This window comes from Chiloscyllium punctatum, chromosome 11, assembly GCF_047496795.1.
Source record: "Chiloscyllium punctatum isolate Juve2018m chromosome 11, sChiPun1.3, whole genome shotgun sequence".
In the NCBI taxonomy this organism is placed as follows: Eukaryota; Metazoa; Chordata; class Chondrichthyes; order Orectolobiformes; family Hemiscylliidae; genus Chiloscyllium; species Chiloscyllium punctatum.
In genome coordinates, this window is record NC_092749.1 from 107,734,211 (window position 1) to 107,759,493 (window position 25,283).

Sequence of the window (25,283 nt, forward strand, 5' to 3'; positions counted from 1 at the left end):
TAAGTACAGAAATCAATTCCACTTCTCAGGTTTCCTGATTAGTGTTACACATTAGGGCTGGGATTTAAATGTTATCATCAATATTAAATCATCCTTCAACAAGGAGGTGAAGTATTCACCATTCATAATTCCAATTAAAATTTCTTCTCAGTGTCTCAGTCATGCTACTATTGATAAACTAAATGAAGATCATATTTGGGCATCCATTATGAATTATAATTGAAGCATCTTTAGGGTCTCAATCAAAAAGAAATATTGATTTTTAATAAGACATGCAGTGTCATGCAATTTTGACTTTAAGAAACAGCATCATTTGATGTCGAAGTGGTATTATAGGCTTCAAAGATTTATATAGATTATATATATAGAGAATCAGTTTTCTTGTCGAATTACAAACAAAAATAGAAATTTCTGGAGAAACTCAGCACATCTGGGAGATCTATAGAGAGAAAACAGAATTAATGTTTCATGATGTGTGATCTTTCTTCAGAACTTCTGATAATCCTCAACTCCACTTTACTACTATTTTTCTTCAGACACGTTACTGATAACATTCCTTAGCAATCATAGGAACAGAAGTAGATCATTTGCCCCTTCAAGACAGTTTTGCGATTCAAATAAATCATGGTGGATCTGTACCTTCACTCTATTTGTCTATTTTACTTCCATACTACCCAATGCAATTGGCTAATACAAATTTACTAATCTTGGTATTAAAACTTCCAACTGATTCCCCAGCACCAACATCTTTTAGGTGGGCGATATTTATATGTCTTAGAGATATACAGCACGGAAAGAGACCCTTTGGTCCAACCAGTGCATTCTGAACATAATCCCAAACTAAACTAGTCCCACCTGCCTGCCCCTGCCCCACATCCCTCCAAACTTTTCCTATTCATGTACCTATCCAAATTCTACCCATATCCACCAACTCCTCAGGAAGTTCAAATATATTTTTGATATCACTCTGATTGATCAAATTCTATTTTTAATGTTTTGCTTTCTTGTCTGGATAACCCCATCAGCAGAAATAATTACTCTTCCCATCTAGACCACCAATGTGTTTGATCATCATAAATCTCAATTAGCTCATCACTCAATCTTATCTATTCAAAGGAATACAAATATACAATTGATCTAATACTTAATCCTTTAGCCCCTACATCATTCTGGTGAATCTGATGCTGCATTCCCTTAATGTCTTCACAAGGTGCAGTGTCCAGACCTGAATGCAAAACGAGTTGTATTTTGCACCATGGTGTCATAGAGGTGTACAGCATGGAAACAAACTCTTCAGTCCGACCATGCCAACCAGATATCAAGTTAATCTAGTCCCATTTGCCAGCATTTGCCCCATATCCCTTTAAACCCTTCCTATTCGTGTAACAATCCAGATGCCTTTTAAATGTTGTAATTGTACCAGGTTCCACCACTTCCTCTGGCAGTTCATTCCATATACACACTGCCCTCTGTGAAAAAGTTGCCTCTTAGGTCTCTTTAATATCTTTCCCCTGTCACCATTAACCTATGAACAGAGGATTGCGGTTTTCAGTGGCAAAGCAACAGCAAAATCATAGAATCCCTGCAGTTTGGAAACAGGCCCTTCGGCCCAACAAGTCCTCATCGACCCTCTGAAGTGTAACCCATTCAGACCCATTCCCCTACCCTATTACCTCAGCCTAATGCACCTAACCTACACATCCCTGAACACTATGGGCATTTTAGCATGGCCAATTCATTTAACCTGAACATCTTTGGATTAGGGGGTGAACCAGAGCACCCACAGGAAACCCACGCAGACACGGGGAGAATGTACAAACTCCACACAGACGGTTGCTCAAGGCTGAAATCGAACCCGGGTCCTGAGAGGCAGCAGTGCTAATCCCTGAGCCACCATTCTCCCCCACCTTGGTCAGTTCTTGGGCTGGCTTTATTTTCCCTCCAAGGTTACTTGCCGAGACCAACGCTCAAAATATATGGAAGCAGCGAACATACGTGGGCATAAAAAGGCATTATTTCAGAAGTAACAATCAGATAAAGGCGAAGGAGAAAGAACAAAAAAAGGCCAGCATAACCAAATGTGACCACAGAATTCAGGAAATAATTGATTAGAGCCCCAACTCTGGTGACTGGCCCATTTCCCTCCTCTGAAAAGTTACATAAAGCCAGTCTGTGTTACGCCACGCCTCACTGGGATAGCACGTTTGAAAACAAGGCCTGTTCTTCTCAGAACCTCACAAAAATTAAAAAATTTATCAATGGAAGCAAACGTCCCCAATTTACCCATTGGATAGACCTAGGCTAACAAAACAAAAATCAGGTTCCTGTACCTAACAAAAAAAAAATTATTTCTTATAAATGTGTAAGTTATAAATACAAGTAAACAGATATGAACGATCAACATACGGCTATACTAGTTAAGATTTAACTCCTTTATCCACACACACACACACACACACACACGTGTGAGATAGACACAGATAAACACACAAAGAAAGTTTTTTTAATGGGAGGAGTGAAAAAAGAAACTGGTTCAATAACAGTTCAATCGCACCAGTCCAGAGAGCTCACTGAGATGAGTCTTTTGGTTGCCAGCATTTTCTATTTTCAATCTATCATTTCCAGGTTGTTTCACTTCTTCACAGGAGGCACAGGGCAATTGGTACATTAACTGGGAGGAAATAACTGGCTTTCTTCATACTACAGACTTTTACTGCAGTGAACATTGCTTTACACAACCTCTCTCCTCTGGAAATCTGAAAGCTTTGCAGTTCTCATTCACACAAACTGTTCAGCTACAAATCAGTGTTGTCATCAGGCTGATGATCTTTGGCATCCACAACTGGTCACAAGTCCATAAACTAATCAGCAAACTGTTGGCAGTCGAATCTCACGTCGTACGTGTGTGCCAGTGTTGAACAGTCTCCTCTTATACCTTTCCCTACTGCTTACAAAGTGACTGTAAACACGACCCACAACGGGTTTCAGTAACTTTGCTTTTTAAAAAGTACACCAATCTGTTCCTCAATCTTTTGCTCTAATACAGCACTTTTTTCAATTTAGTTCACAATCAAAAACTGACTAAAATAAAAAGATACAATTCTTTTTATAAGTGGAAGTCCTTGTTAACCTTTAAACTGCACCCTTAAAGCTGGCCCGGAATCCAAGTCAGTTTTGGACTCAATGTACCTGCCTAAAATTCATTCTGATTAAAATCAGTTCTCACACGTTAGTTAGTTATTTTGGGAGAAACAGTTTGGGAATTCTACCTTGTGTACATCCTTTAGTCTTGGAGGAAGATTGTCTCGTATTCTCCTCATGGCTTGAAGAGGCGGTTCATTAAAGTATGGTGGTTCTCCATCTACCATTTCTATTACCATGACACCAAGAGACCATATATCCACCTGAAAAATAATTTAATGTCATCCATTAAATACATAACAATATTCTAATAAGTTGATCACTGCTGCCGAAGTATTGTAGCAATAGTTTGGTTAGAATTAAAAAATTAATGAAATATTGTAAGTTATGCAATTAATTATGTCATCATTCTGAAACTAGTGTCTAGTTTCATATGGAAATATGTTGCATAATTCGAGTTGTGTCCTTACTTCGGTTCCATAAGGTAATCTAGAGATGACTTCTGGTGCCATCCAGTATGGTGTTCCAACCAGTGACTTCCTCCTGGGAACTTCTTTTGACACTTGAGCACAAAACCCAAAATCTGACAGTTTAATCTAGAAAAAAGAAAGAATTCTGAAGTCAATTTCCTTTGCAAAACTCTATTTACTAACACCCTTTTTTAGAAAAGTTGAATATGTTAAACTTTAACTGTTTGAGTTAAAATGGGTGAGGCATTCTGTAGTTTTCTTTATTAAACATACTAACACTATTAATTATTGCTGAAAACAGAGGCGTATTGCTGAAACATTTTTTGTCTAGTTTTATCATTACAACTACAAGAATACCAAATTTCAAACAATTACACAATTTATATGCAGTTTCCTACTGACTGGTTGGCAAGTTGATGCTCATTGGTCAAGGATTGCCATGCAGAAAGCACCAGAGAACTACAGGGTCTGCAAACTTCAGAATAATTCACAAGAGCATATTTCTCTGTTTGCAGAGAATGGCTCTCTGCATGAATGTATGTCACTTCTAGGATGCGTTAGTGAGCCTTGTTATATGTTGAACTTTTTGCTTATTAGTATAGGTATTGGTGGACTCAAGCTTGTTCAGCCAGTGCTTTCCAATCATGGAATCATATCTATTAATCTCATTCTATGAATTACTAAGTTACCTTATTATGACATAGCCTGTAATTGCCTGGTACTACAATGGAATGTATCAATGCAATTGCTTACCCTTCCATCACTGGTAAGAAGTATAGAATCGCTCTTTATATCCCTGTGGATAACCCCCTGAGAATGAAGGTATGCTAGAGCCTTCAAAACAGATAAGCAAACTGTTGCTATTTGTTCTTCATTCATCCTGCAGATTTAAAAAAACACGATCATAACTATTTACTCCTAAGCAGGAAGATTCCTTTAACTGATGATACTAATTAAAATATTTAGCTGGTGATGCACAAAACTAGATATTCCATTATCCCCCTGTGATTTCAAATTAAATAACACATTTCAATTTATGTTTCTTGTTGGAGGTTAACATAGGTCACCATTAGTATATTATTTCACCATTTTTGGCCAGTTTATCTCTTGAACGTATTAACAATGTAGCCATGCAATATGGATTTTACAGAATCAGGGCAACAAGGCTGACTTTGAGAGTTTCAGTTCTGAAGGGTCATCTTTTGGACCTGATTCATCAGCTTTGCTTCTCTCTCTCCACAGATGCTGCCAGACCTGATGAACTTCCTCCAGCACTGTCTGCTTTGATTTCTGATCTCCAGTATGTTCAGGACTTTGTTTTTAATTAAGAAAGAATAGCTGTTATGGATAGTGGAATTTATACTTTTTTAACGATTGCTTGGCCAAAAGGGATCATCTTTGAGAAATTTACTCTTGTTCCTCAAACGGAACTACACTTATTTTTTAATCTTCCTTTTCTTTCAAATTGATTAATCGGCATTACATCCACAAACATTCAGTCCCTCCAAGACCAATGCTTAAAAGCAGTGTGTATCATCCACAAGATGCATCACAAAAATTCACCAATAATCCTTCGACAGTACCAAGTAGAATAACAAGGGCAGCAGTTACATGGGAACACCACCACATGCAAGTTCCTCTCCAAGCCATTCACCACTGTGACTTGGAACTACATCACTGTTCCTTTAGTGTTGCTGAGTCAAATCTGGGAATTCTCTCCCTGAAGGCATTATGGGTCTATCCACAGCACAGATTGTAGGGGCTCAAGGGTACCATTACCTTCTCAAAAGCAATTAGGAATGGACAATGAAGGTGGTCTAGCCAGTGATGCCACATTATGTTCCTGAATGAACAAAGAATAACCTTTTAGGATGTTAGACATTTAAATTGTTCCATTTACACTGAAAGAACAAACCCCACTTCAGTTCCCAAAAATAGGAGGAAACCCTTGCAAAATTTGTAATATTTTGCTTAACAGTTTAGATTGCAGTGAACCCTGATTCATAGAGATGTACAGCATGGAAACAGACCCTTCGGTCCAACCCGTCCACGCCGACCAGATATCCCAATCCAATCTAGTCCCACCTGCCAGGACCATATCCCTCCAAACCCTGCCTATTCATATACACATCCAAATGTCTCTTAAATGTTGCAATTGTTCCAGCCTCCACCACTTCGTCTGGCAGCTCATTCCAAACATGTACCACCCTCTGTGTGAAAAAAGTTACCCCTTAGGTCTCTTTTATATCTTTCCCCTCTCACCCTAGTGTGGCCTCTAGTACTGGACTTGCCAACCCCCAGGGAAAAGACTTTGTCTATTTATCCTACCCATGCCCCTCATAATTTTGTAAACCTATAAGATGTTTTCTGTAAAGGTAAATTCAATGATTATAAAAGCAACTGTTGTTACCCTGGCAGTAAAGTAAACTTTCTAAACAATTTGCAGCTTTGAAATTCGCTATCTTTTAGCTGTTCAAGTCAAGTTAGACTGTTATGATCAACCAAGCTTCAGTGATTCAGACTAAGTGCCACAGCCCCTGCTGAAACAATGCCCCAACATGGAAATTCAAATTTCCCCTAAGGCATAAAGGTCATAAGCTCCTGTGTTGCATGCCAGACAATGTACTGCATTTTTTGATAAGGAAAAGCTGAACAGATCAATCTGACCCCATCCTACAATAAATATATTGGGCTAACTTGTAGACATTAGCAACATTGATCCAAGAGAGTTTCGCTATTGGAGCTAATGTATTGGCAGCAGTGAGAACTTAACAAAGGTACATAAAATAAAAATGGTCAAAACTTAAACATTGCGTATTTTGGTATTTATATTCCACTATTCAGAGAAAACTAACAAATTATTAATATTATTGAAGAATACTTAGTTTTTCAGCTTTCAACCAACTTTAATCAAAAGTTTAATGCAGTTGATTATTTTTAATGAGATTATATCCAAACTAAACTTAATAATTGCATCATTGCATTCAAGATAATAGAAGGTAAAATATTAAAAAGTTAATGAAGTAGAATTTTGATGGTGAATCTCCACATTTAAACAGGTCATTGCTATTCTCTGTAGGGTAGAATGCATAGGCGAGAAAGAAATTCAGCTAATACAGCCTGACTACCACCCAGTGAGTTTCTACACTATTAAAAAAATGATAATCTGGCATTCAGCAGACTTCAGTCTGCTTTAAAATCAGAGGAAACAGAATAACTCAACTCCTGCTAAGTAGGGATGAAACTTTTAATGCACAAATTATTTTAACCAGCTTTCAAATATCTGAAAAAGCGGATCTATAATGTGCAATTCAGTTAACATAATATTTCTGCAGAACATAGGAGTCACTTTTCACAACTGGTTTGTGTGCTTTGCAATGTGAAAATTCTCATTTAGTAGCTTATGAATTTTAAGACAAAATAAATCTGCTGTGTTTCAAAAAATCATGTATGTTTTAATTTCTGTAGAAACTCCAAAACAAATTTTTGAGGAGATGAACCATAGTTTTTCATAGGTTTATGAATCTAAACTATGGGCATCAATAATGTGAGGTAGTGATGTTTTATCATATACCATTCATGGAGAATTCTGGCTTTGGTAACTGAGGTTCTAATAATGTTACACAGATTTTGCTTAATTTTTATAGATGTACATTAGCAAACCAAAGGCTGTATCTGATTTACTGAAGTTTCAGTTGAAGTTCTTGCTCATGGGAATTTTGCATCTTTCATCCTAATATTTACTGAGCTGGGTTTTATATTTGGTTGGATGAGTTTTGCTTGGAGTTAGGCTGGCCACTTATATCCATTGCAAACCCATCAATTCCCACAGTTACCTGGATTACACATCCTCACACCCTGTTTCTTGTAACGACTCCATCCTATTCTCCCAGTTTCTCCATCCCTGTTGCCTCTGTTCTGATGATGTCACTTCCACATCCAAAGGATCATAGGCCACAGTTCTCCAGTAGGATGCCATGACCAGATGGCCTCTCCCCTCTCAGCATTTCGCAGGGACAATTTCTTCTGGGACATTCAGTCCATTCCTCCTCCATTCCAAAAACCTCCCACACCCCATAGCACGAGAAGGTCTTACACCTTCCCATTTATCTCCTCGCTCCTCAATATCCAAGGCCCCAGACATACCTTCCAGGTTAAGCAGAGTTTAACTGCACTTCATTTAATCTAGTCTTCTATACTCGCTGTTCACAATGTGGTCTCTGCTACATTGGAGAGACAACTGCAGACTGGGTGATTGCTTCACAGAACCTCAGCATTCTGTTAATAAAAAATGACTCTGAGTTTCTACTTGCCTGCCATTTCAACACACACACCATATTTCCACACCAACATTTCTGGTGCAGATCTGCTGCAATGTTCCAGTGAGCCTTAAGGATAGCTTGAAGAACAGTATGGTATTTTCCCCTGGGGACCTTGTACCTCTAGGACCCAATATAGAATTTAATAACTTTAGGGCCTTGATTCCATCTTTCTATATTTTTTACCTACCCCCACAACCAGTACTGTTATCCTGTGGGTTGCTTTCAGCACAATCAACACAGTCTCATCCATTTTTAGACCTATCATCCCATGACATGGATTGCTATCAGCACAGCTGACATATTCTAACCTATCCCAAGATGGCGATGCTGGCAAAGTAGACAGTGTTCGGATTCCTGGGCTTGTGCACTCCAGACTAGTTGCTTCCACCTTCTTTCCTTACTTTTTTGTTTTCTTGCCTTTTCTCCATTTTTTTTAACCTGTCGGTGACGGTGACACTGCAAAGGAGGGCAGCCGGAACGGTCTCTTGGCGAGACGGCGGCATGACATGGCATCGGAGCCAGGGCCTCCTGGTTGTGGTCGGCCCTGACTCTAGGCATCAGTGAGGTGGGGTCTGAAGCTGTGGTGGTGTAGTGTCCTGGTTATCGGCAAGGCGGTGGCGGCAGCAGAGTCAGAGTCTCCTGGTTGTGGAAGGCCCGGAGTCGGGGATTCCTGGTTGCAGGGCGAGTGTTAGTCTTACACTGGACCTGGTATTGGTGGCCAAGGGAGGGAGGCCAAGCAACAAAGAGATGGTACCTGAAGAGTGGCTCTGACGTTGGAAGGTCCAGCACAGTATGCAGAGGGATGGTGGCACAGGGGTCATAGATCAGCCAACTCAGGGTTCAGGACTCAAGGTGGAGGCCTGGAAATGACAACTGACTCTCTTTCAGCTACATCTTTTAATTCTTAAGCTATTCAAAATGGCGCTGGACTGTGGCAACGGTTGAAGATTTTCATTGTATTTTATCATGTTGTTCATGTAGAGTACAACTGACAACAAATCATCATTTACTATTCTCAGCTCTCATTATTACTTATTCAGCTTCTGATCTGTCCTGACCTATTATCAATAATCCCACTGTCTGCCTACCCCTTTCATATCTCTCACTCTTTGGCCTTTGTCTCCAACTATCCACTCACCTCTCCCAACCTCGCCTTTAGCATAGATACCTTCTTTTCCCAGCTGCTATCACTTCTGATGAAAAAGCATCGGACTCAAGACTTTAACTTTGCTCTTTCCCCCACAGATGCTGCCAGACCTGCTGAGCTCTGCCAGCAATTTCTGTTTTTGTTTCACTCAACCCAAACTCATCCATTTTGGTTGAATAAAGTTGTCGCTTTGTATTGATGTATATCTTATATCTTTGTACACACCAATCTTTGAGGCAAATGTTAATTCAGTCAGTGCACAATGTGAAGACCAGACTAAATTTCATTCTTATTCAGCTGCATGTTCAAGGTCCAGATAGGGAGCAACAATGTGATGACATAGCACATCAACGCACATCATATTTCATGATGCTGCTAATCAAGAAAGTGGGGAGAATAAACAAACATGAAACTAGATTCGCTGATTAAGTCTGAACAATTCATTTTGAAAATCAACACGATGAAAAAAGTCAACATTGCTTTACAAAAGACAATTGCATTTGATAAATTATTTGTAGCTTTTATTTACAATCTAACTCATAGGTATATACAGGAGTAGAGGTGATACCCTTCGATTTCCAAAATACAATTGCAAAGGTAATGTGGTAATATCATAGCATAGATAGAGAATTGGTTAATAGTTAAGGAGGTAGATATAGGGACTTAGAAAGTAGCAATAGGGGAGACTTAGCCCTTCCAATTACCCAACAGATTCAAAGTTCTTATAGCTTATATGGTGGAGAAAAGGACATAAAGGGAAAATAATCAAATGTCAGCAACGTGCAGGGACAAATCAAGTGAGAGGATTAAAAATGAAAGCAGCTGGTAGTTGGAACAGATATTAAGTAGGACAGATACCACTCACTGCAACTGAGAATGAGTCATGAAGGTTGTGTTGCCTGCCTGGTGCCAGGGTTAAACACATCTTCTCGAGGTGGGAGGGAACCTTCGAATGAGAATGGAAGAATCCAGTTGTATGGTCCACATGGGTGTCAACAGCATAAAAGGCAAACTCGCCATAATCCCATTTGACCACAGGGCTGTGTTCTCATTTAACCAGAGTGTTACCACACTTCAATCAAAGGGGTGGGCTTGAGAAGGAGAGTCTTTCATGGTAACTTCAGTTGGTGTCGGAATTGAACCCACACCGTTAGCATCACTCTGCATCACAAATCAGCCGTCTAGCCAACTGGGCTAACACCCCCAAGAACATAAGGAGGACTAAGAACTTCTGCTGAGGGACTCTGAGTAGCTTGGGACTAAGTCAAAAAGTAGACCAAAGATAAATAGTCGCTGAATTACTATCTAAGACACCAGAGATCTCGCACAGGGTAAGTAAAATCAGAGAGCTGAAAATCTGGCCTAAAAATTAGAGTGGAACAACTTCAGGACAGTTTTTAAAAAAAAGATGTCGCCTATATAGGTAGGAGATAAGGAGGAATTTCCTCTCTCAGATGGTCATTAATCTTTGGAAATATTTTCCACAGAGAGCAGTGGAGGCTGAATAAGTGAGACAACTTTTACATTTACAAGTTAGCTAGGGGCTATGGGTGGGGTGGAGTTAATGTTACAATCAAATCAGCCATGCTTATTATTGAATGATGGAGCAGATTCAATGGGCTGAACAAGCCTAATCTTCAAGAAAGAGAATAAGGATAAACAGGGAATTTTAAAGTTAGTAGGCTGCAATTAGTGGAATGCTGCAAACAACAGTACTGGGATTCTATGGACTTGGACAAAATGACTGAAAGTTATGCAATTACATTTGCTGACATTACAAGTGAACCTTCTAAATGCTGATGTTCAGAAATATTTAGCTATACCTGTTCAAATATAGAAAAAAATTAGCATGCAGGTCCAGCAAGCAATTACAAAGACTGGCTTTTACGGAAAAAGAACTGGAGAATAAGAATGAGGAAGTTGTGCTGCAATTGTACAAGGAAGAGGAGATTGGATTGCAGATTGCACATCCATGGCTTTCAAAGGCAGATGTACATGTAAAAGTACAGCTGTTTTCAAATTGATAGAATTTTTGTCAATGGTTTGTCCAAAACATGACTTGTAGGATTTACATTTTCAGGATAAAGTCTGGCAGAGTTCTTTGGTGAGGTAAGGTACCCTGGTGAAGAGATAAGGGAGATGTGCCTGGAATGACCTTTGGGAGAGTAAGGAGCCTGTTGGAAGGATTCAAATGCTCTTTGGAATTGTTAAAAGAAAACATGACTGTGTATAAGTAGTAGAAATGTTTTTGGATCAGTTAAGGCATTAAAACCGAATGGGAATTTTCAAGCAGGCAAGACATTTTAACCTCCTGCATTCAATCTTTTTTTAAAAAGGTCCACAGTAAAGTGCTTGCTATTTCATTCTGCCTGTTGACCCAAGTCTGATGTTTATTATTATTGGATTTGTGCTGTAAGATTAATTACACCTCAATATCATTGTTGAGGTGTTCCTGTCAGTTCACAATTACATTGATAGTTTCAAGTGGTGATAAAGTCTCTGATGTTGATATAATAAATCAACTAGTTGAAGTAAATGTTTTATAAAGGATTAATCAGTTTAAAAATATAATGTGTGCTGAATGGGTTTTAAATCAATTAGTTTTTTTTAAGATAGCGATTTCTGCAATAGATATCAGTGTAGTATTTTATTTCATCTCAGCATGAGTTGAGGACTGCCTATTATGCATAGTGAGTGAGTTGGCATGGTATATGCAAGGACAGAGGGTGGTGAGTAGGGGAAATGTATTGGCATTAAGTTGACATAGAACATATAAAAGACCATGACAATGGGTACAGAAGCACCAGGTGCATGAGGCAACACTGCAGGGAAGTAAAATGGCATGTGCTGGCATAGGGGTTATGAGGAACCCATAGGGGATGAATAGGACATAAGGTGGCACCAGATGGCATGGATGAAGTATGCAGCATGTGGAAGAGGTTGATGGCATGAGGATTAGATGGTTATTTTTTATGCTATTGTTTTCCTAAACACGAGTTAGAGTTGGATCAGCAAGGTGGGCCTTATATGCAGCCTGCCTCCATGCCTTGCAGCACCCGTGGCTGCCCTTGTGCTATTCCCGGCAGTGAGTGTCAAAATCCTGGTATCACTCATGCATCCTCCCACCCCAGAATCAAAAAATCAGAATACAAAGAATACTGTCTTCCCATTTGGTTTGCACAGTTGGGCATTTTCCTGACTGTGTGCGCCCAACTTGGGAGTTTGGCCCAATATTATATATTAATACATGATGTACATAATCATGCTTGCAATAATAAAGTTGCTGATCAGAATAAATTAATCAAAGTTTTCCATTTATATAATTTCCATATACTACTGAGTTCTGATCGAAGGTTCAAACATGAAACATCAGAGTAGAGATTCCAGTGGGGAGCCATGCTCAAAAGGAACATCGGTCTATGACTGTCAACACAAAGGTGTAACCCTATCCCTGACCAGTACTTTTTTCGAGTGGGGCTGAAAGCTTAGCATTCGTGAATCGACCCAGTTAACTCATCACTTCTTTCTGAGGTGCTAACAGACATTTCCAATGTTTTCAATTTGCATTCCACTGATGTGGGAGTAAATCACATTATGTATAGTCTGGTCAGCATTTAATAACATCATCAATGGAAGAACTAACAGAGTCTCCTGTGGCAGACAGTCAATGCTACCATTTTCCAGCAAATCGCTAAGATCAGTTCCCACTAAGATTCCATTTATAGGCCTCAAACTGAATTAACTTTTTAACAAATTATATTTGATACAAAAAGAGTTTATGGTCTAAGAACACTTTACATTTCAATTAGGTAAGGAAGCTTCAGAAATTCAGAGATTTGAAAACATACCTGGTATGTGTAACAATGTCTGTTAAGGCGCCACCTTCCAGAAACTCCATAACAACCCACAATTCATCTCCAACCAAGTAACTGTTGTACATGTCCACCACATTTTCATGGTGGTAATCACGCATAATGACAACCTATTTGTTAAATGAGACATCATAAAAATCATAGATCTCTGAAGCAGACAATACATCATTTAATAATTTACATCCGGTTTGATTACATCTTAAAATTTTGTAATTCTTTTCTACTTTTAATCCATAGTTATAATACCCATATCAGAATACAGAAAATTATTGCTATTAAGACAGACAGACAAGAAATAACCCAACCAGAATCCAGCACTGTAATTTGGGAACTTAACATCTAGTAACAAAACAAAGTATTTATTTTGTACTGTGCAATTACAAAACAATCTTAGATCACTGAAGTCTACTTTAAATATAAGAGGCACAAATGATTATTCCCAAAGTGTATTATAGATCACCCAATTAGTCAAGAGTGCCCTTCAGAAAACGGTGTAAATTAAACGACAAGGCAGAAAAAAAAAATCAACTTAGCAGCACCAACAGACCAAAAATAAAACTTAAGGATTCAGAGGGAACCTTCCAGTGAAATCACTGATAAAAATGCAACTTGTTTTCCATTTCAGCAACAAGTTGAAGGAAGCAGCATGTGACAGAGATGGTGCAAGACCAAGAAAGAGAATCCCATAAGATTTATTGCAGGTTTTGTTTCAAAATTGGGAATATCAAGTTTCACAGTCTGGTGATTACGTCTCAATAATCTGCAAGACTCCTTTATAATTCAATGTAAGACCATTACTTTTAATATTTGCTCCATTGACAATGATCATGTTCTGCATTTAAATTGATTTTCAGACTGGAAGCCTGTGACCAGTGGTTTGCCACAAAGGCTGGTGTTGGGTCCACTGCTTTTTGTCATTTATACAAATGATTTGGATGTGAACATAGGTGGTATAGTTAGTACGTTTGCAGATGACACCAAAATTGGAGGTATTGTGCACAAAGGTTATCTCAAGAGTACAATGGAATCTTGACCAGATGGGCACATGGGGCGAGGAGTGGCAGATGGAGTTTAATTTAGGTAAATGTGAGGCGCTGTATTTTGGAAAGGCAAATCAGAGCAGGATATATACACTTAATGGTAAGGTCCTGGAAAATGTTGCCGAACAAATAGACCTTGGAGTGCAGGTTCATAGTTCTTTGAAAGTGAAGTCACAGGTAGATAGGTTAGTGAAGAAGGCATTGGTATGCTTTCCTTTATTGGACAGAGCATGGAGTATAGGAGTTGGGAGGTCATGTTGCGGCTGTATAGGACATTGCTTAGGCCAGTTTTGAAATATTGTGTGCACTTCTGGCTTCTTTCATATCAAAAGGATGTTGTGAAACTTGAAAGGGTTCAGAAAAGATTTACATGGATGTTGCCAGGGTTGGAGGATGATAGCTACATGGAGGGGCTGAATTGGCTGAGGCTGTTTTTCTGGTGCATTGGAGGCTGAAGGATGACCTTTATAGAGGTTTATAAAATCATGAGGGGCATGGATAGGATAAATAGACACTGTCTTTTCCCTGGGGTGGGGGGAGTCCACAACTAGGGGGCTTAGGTTTAGAGAGAGAGTGGAAAGATTTAAAAGGGACCTCAGGGGCAACATTTTCACGCAGAGGGTGGTGCGTGTATGGAATAAGTTGATAGAGGAAGTGATGGAGGCTGATAAAATTACAGCACTTAAAAGGCATATGAAAAGGAAGGTCATGGGCTATGTGCTGGCAAACAGGACTAGATTGATTTAGGATATCTGGTCAGCATGGATGAGTTGGACCGTAGGGTCTGTTTCCGTGCTGCACATCTCCATGACTCTGACTCTAATACCAGATAATGTAATTGTAAAGTTAAGCATTTCAAAATAGGCTTCTTTGTACAGACACTATTTCTTTCCCAGCACTAGCCACATGTCACTACTGGCAACTTCATTAGAGATATTGTGAGCAATCGCTCTCACTAATTTCATTTGCTCTGCTATCACTTTGGGTAGAAAATGTACATGTGCAGTTCTTTTGACTCACTTCCCCCAACTACACCATCTACCTTCCAAGTGTCTCCAACAAAGACAGATAAACCAACATTCTCACATCAATGCACAATCTTCATTTTCAATCTTAACACATAGATTGCATCAAAGAGCACAGAACAGATAAAACAAAGGATTTAGTGTGTGTAAATTGTCAGTTTTAAAAATAAACTGAGTTTGTGCTGCCAAAGTAGAGAAACACCTGAATTTAATGTTAACACGTCCCTATCAGAATCAAGGTAAGTTACTTATGATGATTTATAAAGTTCTGGTCTTTGAACAATTAAAAGATTTAGCAAGGCACTTGGGATAAGAATTTTGTTCAAAAAGACAGGAAAATGAAAAATTTTAAAAGTGTGACTAGTGGCTTATGGATGGAAATTGAGGTCAATGAAATAGAGTTACGAGGAGCAAAGAGATTAAAATCTGAGCACCAAGGGAAAGGAAAGGAAAGACAAAGAGAGACAGGAAAGAGAAAGGAAGAGACAGGGTATAGCCAAGAAAAAGCAAGGAGTGATATGAGAACAATGTTTTAAAAAAAATGCACAGGAAAAGAAATTTGATCTAAGCTCAAGCTGAGGAGCAGGAACCCTGTTACATCACATGAAGACGCCACTGACTCAGACATAAGGGAGGTAATTGGTATATCTAGTTAATTCGCAAGTTTTAGAAGGTAAAGGCAGATGTTTTCTTTATCTCTTGAGCAGGAAGCTCAGTGGTTAAAGTAGCTTTTCAAATTAATCCCTATTACCACAGAGTAAGCTTTCGGGGAAAATGTGCAAGGTTTAATTCTTTGTGCCTGAGGTAGGTGACAGTGATTACCAGTAAGTGCCCACAGCAGTTAGTGTCAGTGGCATGCTGTCAAAACCGCTGTACCTTCCAGACATACCTGGAATTTGAAAGGCTTAAGCAGTTTGCTTTTGACCAGTGGTATGGGCTCTTAACACAGCAGCCGCTTATGAAAACCTTGATGAATGAACTCTCCTTGAGGGTAAAAATTCTCTACCCTTCCTGACAGTGAGTGACTAGGTCTAAGCAGGCAACCACACTAGCTGATAACTATGAGCTGACCCACAAACCCCTGTATCAGAAGAAACCCTCTCCTTCTCAACCTCAACAAGCTGAAAGGACAACTGATTTGTGTGTTATGTTACTTATTTTAGGGTTTAGCAACTAATAAACTCACTCTTATTAATTTGACAAAGTCAGGTTAAATTGGTTCTTTGCAAACATAAATACACTTGGCCCTGGGAGGCATCCTTTTAAACTTTGATGTGACTATTCAAAAGATGGGTGAATAAAGAAAGGAAGCCAGTTAATCACTCCCAGCCCAGAAGCTTAACAATTTTGGGTATCCATCTGGAACAGTAACAAATTGGACAGTGTTACTACTGACCTTGCAATGCAGCACAGAAGGAGGCTGTTCAGCTCATCATTGCTGCGTTTGTTATTTGAAGTGGTAGTCATGCTTAGTCCCAAACCCTCCCTTTAGATGCTTAACCCTGCAAGCCCATATCCTCAAGTAACCAACCCCCTTTTACACTGATTTCTGGAATCACTTTCTACCATAATTTTAGGCAAGAACTTTACAGATCCAAGTGATTGAAATTTCTCCTCAGTTCTCCTTTAGTTGTTTTGCTAGATATTTGGAAACGTTGATCTCTGATTATTGACCCACATACACAAGAATTACCACCTCTGGCAATCTCGTCTGTGAAACTGTCTTACCTTGTACACTGATTGGGATCAACTGGACTTTGTTGATTATGAGGTCCTTGGTTGGGGTTGTTAACCTGGGCCGGCCAGTCAGTCAGAAAAGCCTTGGCTGACCAATACAACCAGGAGATGAGATTCTCCTCAGGTTTTGAGAGCTGATTCTGAGCTGGCTGATCACAGCTCGTGTACTGTACATGAGTGGAAGAATAGGGTGACTTGGTGATAGGACCTGGTCTCTGTGCAGCTATTTCATTTTGGGAACTTCTAGAAAGTCATTTTTTTCAAAGGAGAACTTTCCCAACCTCCCTCCAAAGTGTACTCCCTCATTAGTGTAAACATCTTTTCTGAGATTTTAAAATATAAAAAATTGGAGGAGTTTTTTTTTATTCATCCACAGATGTGGGTGTCAGTAGTTATGCCAGCATTTATTGCCATCCCTAATTGTCCAGAAGGCAGTTGTTGGTCTGGAATCTCATGTAGATCTGGAATCTCATGTAGGCCAGACCAGGTAAAGTTGACAGATTTCCCTCCTTAAAAGGACATTAGTGAACAAGATGGGTTTTTACTGACAATCGACATCTGTTTGATGGTCATTGACTCTTATTTCCAGATTATTATTGAATTCAAATTCCACTATCTGCCGTGGTGGTATTTGAACCCAGATCCCCAGAACATTACTTGGGTCTCTGGATTAACAGTCTAGCAATAATACCACTAGGCCATCGCCAACATGCTATTTCTCCAAGTGACTTGTTAATTTTTAAATCATTTAAGTGAATTGTTGTACCTATTTAAGAAACTGTATGCAGGTGTATATGACTATCACATCTTGCTCCGTATCCATTGTCTCATTTAGAGTATATTTATCTTTCCATGTTGATGATCCTAAAAGGCACTTGCTTCACTACGGAGCTTTGCCTGCTATGCTTCATCCCTTTCACCAGCTACGGGTTACCCTAACACTCTCAATTATCCAAATCAATACCTAGTACTATTACCCAGTTTTCATTTCTTCTTCCATTTTTATAATCCCTACACCGATTCTTAATCATTTACAAAAATGAGTAATTTTAATAACTTTAATAGTTGAATTATCTCAAAATTTTTAAAAGCACGCCCCATGGTATTTACACACACACCCACAAATAAAATAGCCTAAGAAGTGAATATTGTGACCTGCAGAGAGAGATTTGGGGGAGGAGTGGTTGAAAACTAGATTGAAAGGACAGTATTTGAGAAGGACATTGACAGTGCAGGGAGAAGTGCAGATATATAGGAAGAGATTTGCAGACAATGGAATTGGAGATTCTATAACCAATGATGGGCTGAAATAATGGAATGTATATAAAACATTAATCCCAGTGGAAAGAGAGTATGAAGCCAAAACAGATTGCTGATTCAGTGGGGCAAGATGTTACAGAAAAGGAAACGTAACTTAATACACTGACCGTAACCTTTTTCTTTCTCTGGAAAAAATCTTTTCTAGCTGAACTTTGGTGGACAATATTTATAAAGTTCACTGAGAAGACCATGGGCTGAGGAAAAGGAGTGTGCTGGTGAGCTACGTTAGTGGTAGGTATCAAACTAAACTATGGCAAAAAAATGTTCACATTAAAAAAAAATTGAGTGTTACAAACATATTTCACATATGTTAACCGCCAGGAGAACAAGCTAATATTTAGAGGTCATACACTTGTGAAAGGTTTCAACATTTTTAACTGTCTCCAGAAGTTGAGAGATCTGCTGTGAAGTTACAGAAATTTCTGCTTTTCCACAGGTTTACTCCATTAGCAGTTCTTCTATGTTTAATAGAACTGCTGTAACAGTATTGCTATTGCTAATTTTTAAGCTTTCTACATTAACACTAAAAGTCATACCAACACTAAAAAACACCTATTGTTCTTGAAATAATTCTATTGTTTTCAATTTTAACTGCGATAAATATTTTCCAGTTTCATTTTTAAGTTATGTCTAAAAGTTATTTAGCTTCACTTATATTTAACTTTGTTCTCAGAACCTGTAATTACAGCTTTGGCAGTTTAACATCCATGCATAGAAACAGAAAAGCTTCCAGTTCTAAAAGCTCTAAACATTTGGTAATTGATCACTAACCATAAAGGAAAAGAATGAAATAACACCTTCAATTTGCATTAGCACATAAATTTTGATGAGGGAAAATATCCAGTCAGTTAAGTCCAAAGAGAAATCATTTTAATTAATCTGACTGATTCAAAATTTCCCCAAATTTGACAGTCACAGACAATCTCATATATGAAAAATATGTCTTCTCTAACCTCATTGAAAAGCAGTTCCCTCCTCTGCTGTTTTCTTAGGTCCATTTTCTTCACAGCCACTTGTTTTCCAGTGTGCTTCTCTGTCACGATGCAGACAATGCCTGTGGAGCCCTCTCCAATCTTAATGAAGTTTTCCAAGTACTCCCGTGGATCACCTGCGTTAACTACAAGCTGCAGAGCAGCTCTAAACTGCTCATGGGATACACGTGTGGGTTGCTGTTGTGTTGACGAACTCCAGCTTGGATACTGGTAAGCACCTTGGTTAACGTACTGAAAGTTCGACTGAGGTGGCGGCGGCGTATTGTGGTATTGAGATGTTTTGCAGAATGATGATGGAAAATAATGGCTAGATGTTGCGTAGATGGGGTTGGTTGGACACTGAGGTAGCTTTGATGGTCCTCGAGGATAAGTGTCTGACCAAGTCAGCGGAGGACTTACGCCCCTTTGTAGTTTTTCATAATCCACCTATAACATAAAAAAAACTAACGAATAATCCAATTATGTTCATGTTCTTTCTAAAACTGAACAGCTTGCTGCAAAACCTAATAATCCCTAGCGACATGGTCTAACCTCTTAATGACAAAATGTACACAGTCTGAATGGAAGGCCTTAGACACTGCCTCATGATGTATCACAATTGCAAATAATTACAACCCCTGATTAATTTAATCAATCACTTTCACCAGCAGTGCTTGGGGATGGACAGGACATAAAACGCAACTCTGCTATCAATTGCCAGCACCACTACTGGCTGTCTGCCAAGAGTCCCCTGATCCATTTTAGTTAAATGCACATTAATCTGAATTTGGCAGAGTAATCAAGGACCCAACTGAACTGTGAAATTGAATTCTGCAGTGGAACATCATTTGGCTGCTTTATGCTAAGACTGCCGGAGAGAAATACTATGGCATCAATTTGTCACCGCTATCTGCTGTTAAGATGGAGAAGACGGAGTGTCCAATACCCTCAGGTTACATTATATTTGGGACCTAACTGGAAACAGAATGATCATTGATAAAAGATCAGCATTTGAAAGAAAAAAAAATCATTAGCTATCTCAAAATGAAACATTTGATAGAATTTTGCATATTTTAAAAACCATGCCTCTTTGAATGATTCCCCTTCTGAACACAAACTTGCTATTTAAATTGCTAAGTAACAGTATTCTTCCGTAAGGTGGTGTGCAGACTAATTCAGTGTTAAAAAACCAGCAATTAAGAAAATCACTGATATAGTGCTGAGAAGAGGCACAGCAAACTGGGCAACAAAGACTTGTGCATCTCATTCTCAGGCCCCTAAATCTCTGCATCACTGCTATTCAAACTACAGACCCAAACTTTGCAATTTGTTCTATAACATTAATCTCGGCGCTTATAATTTATATTTGTTGATTTGTCCTGTTTGAACTTAATGGCTTTGGAAATTTGGAATGGGTCATTTTTAGCAATAACTATAGAATTGATGAAAGAATAGATCTGCTGTTTAAGACATACACTAGTTGACCGGAACCAGAACTTAAAAAACATGATGTATGGCCTTTAAATGTCCATTCGACATGACAATGGGCTTGAGACCAAAAGCTTGGGCATCCTGTTATTACAAGCTAAGTTGCATTGCCATTATAAGGTAACAACTGAGGGCCAGTCAGGAAAGGAAGGAGTAGAAGCAATTAGCAGGTTGCTGGTCTACACATACTGGCAGCTGTTTTCATTGCAGCATCGGTGTAGTCTTTGAACTCTTTTCCCTTCTTGGAATAGATAGTGCACTGCTTAGGGTCAGGGACAAAGTAGAATGGGGAACGAACATAAATACCCACAGTTCTTGGATAAATTAACTTTGCCATTTTCCATTATTGGATTAGAATTACTTAAGTCACAAAAATAATTTAGATGCAATCATCATGGCTCATTATACATAAGATGTAATTTTAGTTTGAGTTGTGTAGCTTCCCACATCCAGAATTCAGAACCCTCGCAATACTGATGGGAAGTTGTGCTAAGTGAATGAAGGGTCATTTTTCTTGGTAAACCTCGAAAACTGGAGGGTTAAATTACCTGTGCTAGTTTTACGCACTCACTTCTTTCAGCTTTCCCCAGAAACACTAGTGCTGGAACCTAGCTGCCTTTCCATTGTCTTGTCTCTATAATGCGACGAGGTGTGAAGCAGTTAAAATGAATGGATGAAGTGGAACAAATTCAAAACTTGTAGCTGATATGATTTAGAATTAACATTTAACATTTATTCAATTTGTTTCTCTTAACACCATTAACTATGGACATATAGCAGAATGGGGCTTCTATCCCCTTCCAACTGCAATGTAAAAGCTTCCAAAACTAAACTTTAAACAAATTCACATTTTCAAAATTCGTGAATTGACAAAATCAAAATAAGATGTGGAAATGGACAATATTCATATCTTTTCATTCTGTAAACAAAGTTTGTTACTATCGTTAGTAAGGACTGTTAGATACTGCTCATAATCAGGTATATTATTTATAGTGAAATAGTGTAGATTAAATTAATTGAATCCCAATTATAAATCTCCATTTTAAGAACATTAAATCATTTTATGCAGACATAGGTATACAACATACATACATAAACATATATATGTATAAAGTATAAGGCAGCTACCACATTTACAGGCAGAAAGCAAGTGTGAAAAAATAAGGAATATTTCTAGAGAACTTCAAATATTGCTATTACACTACAACAAAAGCTGTGATGGTTTGGTCAATTGCTGTAATATAGTGCAGCACTTCAAACCAGTATAAGGGAAATGTATGTCATGCTTTCTGATTGTACTTCATCATATTATTGTTCATTTTCCATTAATAGTGGGTCACTTGCTTTTTATAAATAAAAATGAGGAGGGAATGGGACAATGTTAAAGAAAAAAAAGTGGGCGGCATGGTGGCACAGGGGCTAGCACTGCTGCCTCACAGCACCAGAGACCCCGGTTCAATTCCCGCCTCAGGCGACTCTCTGTGAAGTTTGCACATTCTTCCTGTGTCTGCGTAGGTTTCCTTCGGCTGCTCTGGTTTCCTCCCGCAATCCAAAGATGTGCAGGTTAGGTGAATTGGCCATGTTAAATTGCCTGTAGTGTTAGGTGAAGGGGTGAATGTAGGAAATGGGTCTGGGTGGGTTGTGCTTCGGCAGGTCGGTGTGCAGCGTTACTTCCACACTGCAAGTAATCTTAAAAAATAGTGTTGTATATTCCTGAGACTGATTCACTCTCTGAGAAAAACCTTTCATAGCTTGTAAATACAGGCTGCATTATGTCCTGATGTGGTATCTATCACATAAAGCTATAGAAAATTGAACAACATGATGCTGTGGAGTGTGAGTAATGACTTGGAGAGATATCTTTGTCCCCAGTCTTCTCCCATTCAAGTAGTGTCCCCATTTTATACTAGAACCAACCATCTGGTTGTGAGATGATCAGTGGGCTCATCCCAGTAAGTTAACATTCAATAGAAAAACCTGTATTCTGTCAGCTCAGCAATTTGCTTTTGTTGGATGTCACAACAGTAACAAGATTTTGTATGACCTGAGGAAAAGGTGTGCGTGCATTTGGGATTGGGTGGGGGGGTAGGGGTCAGGAAGGAGAAGAGTAATATTGGGAGAACCCTCCTTCTGTTATGAGCAGACAGTGTCACTGTGGGTCTGGCACCAGATTTTGCTGAATATAGCAAGATCAGACCTCCGTTATACACAAAATAAAAAAAAAGCAATATCCAACATAAAAAACCCACAAAATATTGTCATGAAGCCACCCAAGTATAATCTAAATGGATGCAAAAATCCTGTAGCCTCTTTGGTGTGGGCAATATTCCATCTATTTCCCTCTACATGTTTCACTTGGGTGATTCTTTAGAGACACCCACCAAGCAGAAAAATCTGGCCTAGTGTTGACGAGAGAAGGACAATATGGATATGTAGTTCGAGTGACAGCTGACATTAATCTACGTACTGCTAGGGCTCTTGTGGCACAGTGGTAGTGTGTTCAAGTCCCACCTGCTCCAGCAGTGCATAAGAATATCCCTGGGGGAAATACAAAGTAATTCCAACTAGGCTGTTGAGAGATCACTTCAAGTCAATGATTGTTGCTGACATTGAGTGTTGCACCTCATTCCTTCTGCTGCTTTCCTGGCAGCATCAGCCTCAAGTTGACATAGTAAATTAATAACTCATGGATCCATCTAGACTGGTCACGCTTCCCTGAAAGGTGGCTTTCTTAAGGACACAAACCTGTTTCTGTAAATTGTAGAAGGCTGAAGAGCACACATCGGTCTTTTTCAAATGCAAAATGATTGTGATTTTGTTGAGGTGGAGAAGGCAACAGTCCTCAATAAAACAAAACGGTTTTTGACTTGAAGGTAATTTCTACAAATGTAACAACGAGATTTTCTAATTAATCACACAAATGTTATGTAAGTAATTAATCGGAGAAAGAGCTGGAGACATCCAAAATTGGGCTTTTTTGATTTGTTTATGTGATCGGTGTAGTTTGTTGGGTTAGCACTTATTATAATCCAAAGCTTCCTTAGAAAATATGCTGGTGAGCTGCCTTTTTGAATTTCTAAACTCTGTAGGGTATAGGGATACCCGCAGTGTCATAAGGATGGGAGTTCCAGCATTTCAACCCAGCAACAATGAAGGAACAGCGATTTTTAAAATCTGGAATAAAGAATCTAATGATGACTATGAATCCATTATTGATTGCCAGAAAAAACCCATCTGGTTCACTAATGTCCTTTGGGAAGGAAAGTGCCATCCTTACCTGGTCTGGCCTATGTGTGACTCCAGATCTGCAGTAATGCCCTCTGGGCAATAAATGCTACCTAGCCAGCAAAGCCCTCATCCCAAGAATGAACAAAGAAAATAAATATAATAATGCCAAGACAGATGGCGTGTGGCTTGGAGAGGAACTTTTGAGTGATGCACGGTGGCTCAGTGGTTAGCACTGTTGCCTCACAGGACCAGGGACCCAAGTTCAATTCTAGCCTCTGGCAACTGTGTGGAGTTTGCACATTCGCCCTGTGTCTGCGTGGGTTTCTAGTTTCCTTCCACAGTCCAAAGATGTGCAGGTTAGGTGGACCATTCCTGAGAAATGCATGGTTACAGGGTTAGGGTATTGGGGGTGTGGATGTCTGGATGGGATGATCTTTGGGGAAGTCCTTTTCGAAGAGGGAAAAGGAGAAACTTCTTCAGCCAGAGAGTGATGAATCTATGGAAGTCATTGCCACAGAAGACTGTGGAGGTCAGTCATTGAGTATATTTCAGACTGAGATAGATAGGGTCTTGGGGATCAAAGGTTACAGTTGAGAAAGTTATCAGCCATGATGTAACAGCAGAGCATATTTGATGGGCTGAATGGCCTAATTTTTGCTCCTATGTCTTATGGTCTTAACACTCAGTCTCCAAGTCAAAAGGCAAGTAGTTAAAGACTTGAGAACATCATGTATGTGAACATGACACTTAACTGCAGTATTGATATATTGCTTAAGCTAAGGCACTATCTGCTCATTCAACAGCATTTAAAAAATTCTATTGTAATTTCAAGATGAATAGAAACATCTTCCTACATTGTGGCTAACATTTAAACCGGAGCGAACATGAAAACAAATTGATTTGATCATTTACTCCTTTGCTGTTTGTGTGGCTTTGCTTTGCTGAAATTGACCTCTGGCTGTACTGCAGGAATAACTAATTGGGATATTCTGAGGATGTGAAAGATTCTACACTAGACAAATGCAAGGTCTGTTCTAAAATAAAAAAAATTGATCCAATATTCATTGGAGGAATTATATACTATCAACATGGTTTCCAGTACGCTTGGAGCTTTTTTTAAAGATCTCTAGGTGCTGTTGAAAGGTTGTCCTATATCAAAAGGGCAAAACCCAATGTGACATTGAACAATCTTCATTTGACAATGGAGATGACGAGCCCTGTGCCTGCTGGCTGGAGTACTGACATGAGTTCTGTGTCACCACTTTTAAGGAAGTCCTGTTGCATTGTGTGCCACTCAGACACTTAACTGGACAGCATCAGGATTCTCCAGAACCAAGGACTCCATGGCTGGAGATGCTGCCTACCAAGAACTGCCAGCCAGTTAGGGAGGCAGTGGTTACTGCTGCTGTTATGACATCCTCCTGAGGCCTTGTTTCGTTACTGGAGTCCAAGCCAAACGTGAGTGTCGACCGCATGGGAAGAATGCTGGACTGCAGCAGACCCTCACTTCCCAATGCCTGGT

General features: G+C 39.2%; 1 protein-coding gene across 14 annotated transcripts in view; it reads right to left on the minus strand.

Moving 5' to 3' along the window:
• The window catches only part of LOC140483308 (serine/threonine-protein kinase PAK 5-like), a 203,182-nt gene that overhangs the window by 4,412 nt on the left and 173,487 nt on the right, over window positions 1–25,283 (minus strand). For all 14 annotated transcript variants that reach the window (XM_072581495.1, XM_072581488.1, XM_072581483.1 and 11 more), the window contains 5 exons: window positions 19,028–19,492; window positions 12,929–13,062; window positions 4,365–4,491; window positions 3,612–3,737; window positions 3,270–3,404 (listed from right to left, as the gene is read on the minus strand). In XM_072581495.1, the coding sequence (XP_072437596.1) occupies window positions 3,270–3,404; window positions 3,612–3,737; window positions 4,365–4,491; window positions 12,929–13,062; window positions 19,028–19,492 (987 nt within the window). The remainder of the gene's footprint in view (window positions 1–3,269; window positions 3,405–3,611; window positions 3,738–4,364; window positions 4,492–12,928; window positions 13,063–19,027; window positions 19,493–25,283) is intronic.